Source organism: Lacerta agilis, chromosome 17, assembly GCF_009819535.1.
Source record: "Lacerta agilis isolate rLacAgi1 chromosome 17, rLacAgi1.pri, whole genome shotgun sequence".
In the NCBI taxonomy this organism is placed as follows: domain Eukaryota; kingdom Metazoa; phylum Chordata; class Lepidosauria; order Squamata; family Lacertidae; genus Lacerta; species Lacerta agilis.
The window spans coordinates 27,361,614-27,369,698 of NC_046328.1; the positions used below are offsets into that span (position 1 = coordinate 27,361,614).

Sequence of the window (8,085 nt, forward strand, 5' to 3'; positions counted from 1 at the left end):
AACTGAAATTTCAGCCTTCACGACGTAGGAAAACAGCTATTTTGGTGGAGGAGGGTCAAGATATTAACCGATATGCATGAAATTTCATATATAGCTATAGAATCCCTAGTATAGTAAGATAAGACCTTTGGAGCAGGCATTTTAGTAGGGCAGTAATTGTTCCTTGATAATTTGTCACCCCCCTCCATTGTGGAACCTGGGGCGGTCCGCCCCCTATGCCCCCCCTTCCTATGCCCCTGCCCCGATGACAGAACTTCTCCATTGGGCTACAGGGATTAAAGAGTGGGGTCAAAGGCTTTGCCTGAATCGTTTTCCACCCTTGGGTGCCTTATATAAAGGCTTCCTTTGTGGGGTGAGTTTAACTACCAGTTGCAGCCAGTTCCGGACACTCAGGCTGCTATATATACCTCTTTTCTTTTGTCCACCAGCTCTTTTGCCTGCCGTGAAGATCAATGCCAAGGGCCGGGAGGTGGTCTACCTGGCAGAAGGCGAGTCGATCAAGCTCGGCTGCCCCTACGAGTTGGAACCGCAAGACCACGGCCCAAGCGACCTGGACATCGAATGGACACAGATGAACTCTGACCCCACAAACCTGGACAACGTGGTGAGTACGTGGGCCGAGCTCAGCTGCTGGTTTCAAAACATCTGGCCTCTTGTGTGGTGCCGGAAGTGAACTGAACCAGGATGAACCCAACTTACAGGGACCTGTCACAACCGTGGTGGAGCCCGACCTCTTTGTTCCCTATCAAACAGGAAACTCAAGAGACCACTAGAACGGGGGCCGGGGAACATTATTTGCTTTGCATCCTGGGTAAACTTCTGAGGGCCATGGGGCCAGAGTCCAAGGTGGATGGGGCAACAAATGCACATTTTTCTTTTGCACAATAGACCAGTTTGATCGGAGGTCAAGGAGACATTCAAGCCAGCCAAAAACACTCGAGGAGGGGGGGGAGCAGTACCAGGGAGGGGGGTGGTCTGGGGAGAATTATGAGGGCCAAACAGAGGCCTTGAAGGTCATGTTAGGCTCCCAGACCTGAGCTTCCTGCACTAGTCTATTTAAAATAGTAGGGGTGCCATCAGGTAGGACTTTGGGGCAGATGTCCTGGGCTCCACTCAGCACAGCAGAATGAGCAGCGGGGTTTGGCAGCTTGCCATATTTTGAAGAAAGAGAAGTGAAACCAATATCTATCTAAATAAGTTACCTCATGACATCATTTGAATAGATGGCAATGTTTATTACTTCAATAGAGGGGCAGTCCCCGTAAGACCCCAGTGTCTAGAATCTAAAATTACCTAAGCACAGCACCAGGGAAGGGAGAGGAATTTGATTCAGTTCACGTTTAAAGGTAATACTTTCTGGAGCCATACGTGAACCGAAGCACAGCCTTCCTTTGGAAATTCACACTTCTCTGAATTTTGCAGTGCTGTTCTCCAGCCCAAACACACGTGTACAAACATGCACGTATACTCAGGTGAAGCGTGCCTGAAAATGTATACAATGATGGGAATAACATGCCCAAAAAATGCATTATATGAATAGAAATTGCAAAAAAACACCTGTGTAAATATTGCGAAATCTTCGTGAAAGAGCTAACGAATTTCCATGAAGACTTTTTTTTAAAAAATGCAAATCAATGCAGAAATGTGGAAAACTGAATTTAAGATTGGAATTACTGATCATTTTATTCCTCCCCCCCTTTGTAAACTGTTTTTGCAATCAAGAGGTATATAAATTTTATGAAGTAAACAATAGATCAAAACATAGCTGTCAACTTTCCCCTTTTCTTGAGAGGAATCCTATTCGCAATAAGGAAATTTCCCTTAGAAAAAGGGAAAAGTTGACAGCTATGGATCAAAATGAGAAATGGAGAGAAAATGAAATTGATAGGTTCGCCCATCTGTAACCCCACTGAGTTTACCTCTATGCAATTGGCGAAATTGTTACAGCCCAACATGAGAGGCGGCATCGCTTTCCCACCTCCTCAGGCAAAATAATCTGTGGAATGCCAAGGGGAAAGCAAATACAGTTTTGTGAATGAGGAGGACGGTGTTGTTTTGCCTGTGAATGATCTGATGCAAGATCTGTGACCACATAAGCAATTTGGAAATCTTCCTCTGTTGATTCAGCGGTGTTGTTCTCTGGTTCCTGCCCACCAGATCCTGAGCTACAACAATCACCAGGTAATCCACCCCGGCTACCATTACCTGCAGACGAGAGGGGGTTCCGCAGCCCACGACTCACGACATTTTGGCAACTCTGGCCTGCAACAGAACATGGTGATCGGGGGCTCCGGCCACGACTGCTGCTCTGGCCTGCAGCAGCGGGTGACCTTTGCAATCCAAGACCCCAGCCAGTACGATGCTTCCATCAACCTGCAGGATGTTCAGATTTCCGACTCGGCAACTTACGAATGCAAGGTGAAGAAAACCACAGTGGCCACCCGCAAGGTGACCGTCATGGTGCTAGGTGAGTCCTGCTGATGCAGAAAAAAGGACTGTGGCCCCATGGCAAAGCAGGAGATCCGGGACTGCTCTGGTTTTGAGGGACTTTCCTTGCTTTGTAGAGTCATATGGCTGGGGCTGCAGGATGTTGGAATAGATGCTCCCCCTTTTTGTATGTTTTGTGGGAATGTTGTGGATAGTAGGAGAGGATATATTGATTAAATATTATATTTCCTTGCTCACACTAGTGAGTCAGTAGCAGAGTACATTCCCCAGTATATAGCAGGAAGCTAGCTGGTAGATTTGTTTGAATCTCTTTACTTAAGCAATCCAATCTGGCTTGCCCAGATTGGTTTTGATCGTGGTAACTCCTCTTAAAAAGAATAAATACACAACAGTCTTCTTTAAAAGTATTGATAAGAAGTTTACTTACATTCAGTTCACAGCAGGTTCCCTGAAGGCAGGCTTTAGCTTGGAGTTGCAGAAGAGAGGTTGAGTTCATCCCATTTGGGGAGTGAGCTCATGTGCTGCTGGCTGAGAGCCAGCAGACAGCAAAATACACCAAGACATCAAAGAGTCAAAAGAGAAAGATGGCTGCGTGACTGGCCCTTTTACAGGGTCTCACAGGGTCACGCCCATCTTACCTGGTCACATGCAGGGGGAGGATGCTCCAGACCAGGAGTGATAGGAAGTCCTCCTGGCTGGAGTAACATCTCCCTGTGTGGGCAAACAGGGTTATACTTGACTGGTTGTGTTACATCCCACATGTTGGTGGGCCTTGGCTCCTATGGCTAACGTACTGGCAGTGCCAGAGTCTCTGGGAGCCATCCAACACTCTTCATTCCTCCCCTCCCCACCTCCTTTTCTTCAGACTTACTAACTGAGGATGTTTTCTCTCCTTTCCATCAGCGAGACCATCCAACCCACAATGCTCAGTTGTAGGCAAGGTAGCCGTGGGCCAGAAAGTCACCTTGAGCTGCTCCTCAAACTCTGGCACTTCCCCACTCATGTACCAGTGGGCCAAAGTCACAGATCGCCCTTTTGCGAACTGGCTCTCCGCTACCACCGTTAAAGGTAAGAACCAGGAACTAATGGAGAGAGATGCTGGGATGCATTTTGCTTGCTGCTCTGGGGCGGCAGGTCAACATTGTGAATGAGGCTCCAGCAGCCAATCAGAAGCCGTGTAAGCTGCGTCAGACGTTCAGCTTCCAAGAATAGTTCGCAAACCGGAACAGCCACTTCTGGGTTTGCAGCGTTCAGGAATCAAAACATTCGGGAACTAAGCTGTTTGAAAACTGAGGTACGACTGTATTTGGTCTTGTGCAAAGCTTGCCTGGCTCATCTTGAGGTCATCGTGGAGGAGCGTATCCCAGATCTATGTGAGCTTATAGTAACTGGTTTTTCCTGGATTTTCTCTCTCTCAAGGCCCAAATCCCGGTGACCTGATCATTCCGAACCTTTCCAATGACCACGCTGGTGTTTACCAGTGCAGTGTGGCCAACAAAGTCGGATCGGCCAGGTGTGTTGTGGAGATCTCCTTCTCAAAGGGTAAGAGAGTAGCATTTTTCATTTTGTCCAAATACCAAATCTCATGCTTGTCTGGCAGAGTCCGAAAAGCAAGTTTTATGCACAGAAAGCCCACAAGTTATATGCATGGAAAGCTTGCAAGCAGGACCAGTAAATTCTACTCCCCTGCGGTTTCCAGAAACTGGTCTTCAGAAATAATCATCTTCAGAAGTTTCAGGTCTTGCAGACAACTCCAGTGGAATTAAATCTTAGCATAAGGAAGTATCCTCCATCTTGGCTTCTGGACTCATTCTCCATATCCCCCTGCCTTTTTTTAAAATTTTTGAAATCGGAGACAAATTTGGGAAATGTAATCAGGGTAGATGACACCCTGTCAATCAAAAGCCATCAAGCTTAGCACCTCCTAGCCATTCCATCTCAGCTCAATGTTCTCCATTGTCTTCTCCTCCCTTGCAGAGTCCAGCCGAGTGAGCATCATCGTGGGAGTAGTCCTTGGCTCAATCCTCTTTCTGACCCTCCTCGTGTGTCTCATCGTGGGGCTGATCTGCTGCTGCAGGAAGAGGCGTTACAAGGAAGAGGCCAGCCAGATCAGGTGACTAGAAGCAGGAGGAACATATGAGAGGAAGGGGTTTGTGGGGGTGGGAGGCCTGCTTCGTAAGACTCCCGTCATTAAGCCGCTTCCCGCTACAGAACATTGAAAGGGGGTCCTCATTCCATGGAGGAAACCTTAGGTCCAGGGCCCAAATGTGGCCCTCCAGGCCTCTCTTTCTGGCCCTCAAGACTCTCCCAAGGCCAAGCTCCCTTACCCAGCCACATCCTCTTTCAACAGCCCTGCTTGGCATCCTCTTTGAGTGCTTATGCCTGTTTGGAAGGTGTCCTTAAATTCTGACAATTCTTCTGGTTTGCCTAGATGAAGGAGAGAGTGGGGTGTGCATGTAGACACAAATCTCAACCTTTGGCACTGGGACTTGAGTTTGGGGGTTCATTCTCAGAACTTTGGGGCTCTGGTGACTTCATCTAAGCGTCCAGGACAGTTGCTCCAGACTCCTGATTCCCGATTAGCTAAGTGCTGCTGACTCCCACTTTTTCAAAAGCCAAGCCACCTGTGGAAATTTTTGATATCTCCATGGTAGTGTTTGTTATATGAATGGTGCCACGGACCCCCTAGAGTGGGTTATGAAGACCCCCCTGGGGTCCACGGACTACCGATTGGGAACCGCAACTCTAGACAGAAGCCGAATATTGTGCTCAATCATGCGCAGTTGACTTCCACATGCAGCCCCAACAGTTAAAAATAGGTAACTGTGCACTGTGCGCAGGATTAGTCGATTGCCCGGGCTATACTGTTGTTAACATGATGGGCCAGAGAAACACATGAGGGTGGGGGAAGTGCTTTAAACAGTATTTCACTGTTTAGATCCCTGCCCCTGCTCTGGAAAATGGGGAGGGTTGGAAGGCAGATTTTCCAACCAAAAAGGGGACTCAGAAGCTACAGGTGGCCCTTCCCATTAGAACAGGCACCCAAAATTAGCCAGGGAAATGGACCATTAGAAAGTGCTATACAGTGGTACCTCGGGTTACATACGCTTCAGGTTACATATGCTTCAGGTTACATACTCCGCTAACCCAGAAATAACGCTTCAGGTTAAGAACTTTGCTTCAGGATAAGAACAGAAATTGTGTTCTGGCGGCGCCGCGGCAGCGGGAGGCCCCATTAGCTAAAGATTATTGTATTTTAACATTCTTTTGGAAGCCGCCCAGAGTGGCTGGCGAAACCCAGCCAGGTGGGCGGGGTATAAATAAATAAATAAATAAATAAATAAATAAATAAATAAATGAAGTGGTGCTTCAGGTTAAGAACTGACCTCCAGAACGAATTAAGTACTTAACCAGAGGTACCACTCTACTGTACTTTCCTGTAGTCCATCCATGCTGACTCGTAATGCTTTAATGCTCGCATCACAGTTTATTGTACAGTCCTACCTTGGAAGTCGAACAGCGTCCGTTCCGGAAGTCCGTTCGACTTCCAAAATTTTCGGAAACCAAAGTGCGGCTTCTGATTGGCTGTAGGAAGCTCCTGCAGCCGATCAGGAGCTGCGGAAGCCCCGTCGAACGTTCTGCTTCCAAAAATAGTTCGCAAACCGGAAAGTCAATTTCCGGGTTTGCAGCGTTCGGGAGCCAAAACGTTCGGGAACTAAGCTGTTCGAAAACCAAGGTATGACTGTATTATGTTTCAACTTATTTATTTTTTATTTTTTTAAAAAATCATTTGTTTCCTTTGTAAGCTGGCCTGAACTGCAATTATTGTTGTTGTTAGAAATGATAAATATATAAAGAAATTAAATAGTCGTCAGGGAACCTTACAATAGTGAAACGGAGAACTCTTTCCCCTCGCAGGGTTGACACGGCGCCCCCAAGGGCCAGAGGCGGAAGCCGAAACAGCAGCATACGATCCTTCCTGGATTTCATGCCCCACAATATCAGCTTCATGCAGCGCCGCAAGTACGACCCTCCCAGGGAGCAGGAAGGCACCGAGATGGTCTCCCCGGCACAAGAGGCGCAGCCCGTGGATTGCAGCGGCATGAAAAGCGAGGCGCCCCGTGGCGGCTGCTCGACCACCGTCACGACCAAGGCCAGGGTTCACTACGCTCCTTCTGTGCCTTCCTCGCCCCAGGCGACATCTTCACCATCAGCTGCTGACCCAAATAATGGAGGAAGCTGCTCTACCACGTCCGAGAAAGGCAGGCGAGGCCACCCTGGGCAATATGGAGGCATTCCTGTGATGGTGCCAGCCAAGAGCAGAGATGGCCTTTTAGTATAGACTGCCGCAGCCGATGGTCCAACAGAACATTCCTGAACTGTGTGCTGGATGCATTTACCGTATGTGCCGTGAATGGATTTCAAGCACAGCTGCCAGAGACAAATGACATAATGATTTTATTTATTTCACAAAATCCCTGTACTGCTAGATTGTAATAAAACCTCTAAGTGGTCAGGTCTTTCCATGCTGGGATGGGGAGCTTTAGGCCTGGGGGGCCTTGAGGCCTCTCTGGCCCTCCAAATCCTCCCCATTCCGGCTCTGCTTAGCACCCTGAGTGTCTTTGCCTAGCTGGAATGTCTCCTTGAACTCTTTCCAAGATGGAGGATGGGTTGTTTGTGGTTGTGTGTAGAAACTAGACTACTGTACCAAGGTAAAATTTACACTAGTTGCTCGGTCCACATTTGCCTCGGGCCTCAGCCACCACTGGCGTATGGCCCTAGAAAGGTTGCCTACAAAAGGAAGGCAGACTTCGGACTCAAAAGGGTTCCTCCCTCCTGCCCTAACAATATACCTTTTGAGAAGGAAGTTATAACTTCTGCTCTTCTTCTGCCAGCCCCGTTCCCCCGTTCCCCATTGCTGTCCTCAAAGAACTGGGCCAGACATGTCCTCCGAGTGGTTCGATGCTCACTGAAGTTCATCAAATTAAAACCCTCTCTTAATTTTTGAAAAAAATCACGGAAGACCTTTTTGTTCTACCATACATTTGCAACTTTTGACATTGTTTCTGCTCCAGGTTATTTGGACCGATTGTACATTGTATGCTTTTATGTATTTAAATGTGACTGAATGTAATTATTTGTTGCAGCCCACGTTTGGAAGAAACGAGGGCTTCCCTTAATTTAACAAATAAACGATTAAAAGAAATGACCAAGGAGCTTCTTTTCCAATCGACAGGTGAGAACGGTGAAAAGCAGCGAGCAGCAAACCGGTGTATTAACGCATCAACAGAATTGCTTCATGTTTCCATGTGTCTGTTAGGGCGCCAACAAGTTGGCGTGCTGAAGTGCAGGAGAGAGTCAGATAAGCCGAGGTCAAACAGTCTGAGTCAGAAGCCAGCTGAAGTCAGGTATCAGCACGGGGTGAGGAGAAGCCAAAGTCAGGAACAGTCCAGGTCAGGAACCAGCCAAGTCAGTCAGGAACAAGCCAGGAGCCAGGAACAAGCCAAGGGTCAGGAACAAGCCAGGAGTCAGGAACACAGGAACAGAACAAGCCAGAGCAACCACTGTTAGAGATTTCAAAGTGCCTACGTGCAGAAAGTCAGCTTATCACCTCTGTAGCAATTACCAGTTGGCAGA

At 47.8% G+C, this 8,085-nt stretch overlaps 1 protein-coding gene across 1 annotated transcript; it reads left to right on the plus strand.

Moving 5' to 3' along the window:
- Positions 1 to 244: 244 nt before the first annotated feature.
- Positions 245 to 6,790, plus strand: LOC117039141 (V-set and immunoglobulin domain-containing protein 8-like). Its single transcript, XM_033136210.1, has 6 exons — positions 245 to 604; positions 2,158 to 2,467; positions 3,352 to 3,516; positions 3,868 to 4,086; positions 4,426 to 4,561; positions 6,367 to 6,790. Exons 1-6 carry the CDS (start codon positions 245 to 247, stop codon positions 6,788 to 6,790), a joined length of 1,614 nt encoding a protein of 537 aa, XP_032992101.1.
- Positions 6,791 to 8,085: the final 1,295 nt, after the last annotated feature.

What these genes read in the sequence shown, in the direction of transcription:
- LOC117039141 (XM_033136210.1), top strand. Translation starts at nt 245, where the DNA reads ATGACAGAACTTCTCCATTGGGCTACAGGGATTAAAGAGTGGGGTCAA. An exon ending in TATGCACAGAAAGCCCACAA is followed by an intron (nt 4,087 to 4,425) that starts GTTATATGCATG and finishes CCTCCCTTGCAG; the next exon opens with AGTCCAGCCGAGTGAGCATC. An exon ending in GAAGAGGCCAGCCAGATCAG is followed by an intron (nt 4,562 to 6,366) that starts GTGACTAGAAGC and finishes TTCCCCTCGCAG; the next exon opens with GGTTGACACGGCGCCCCCAA.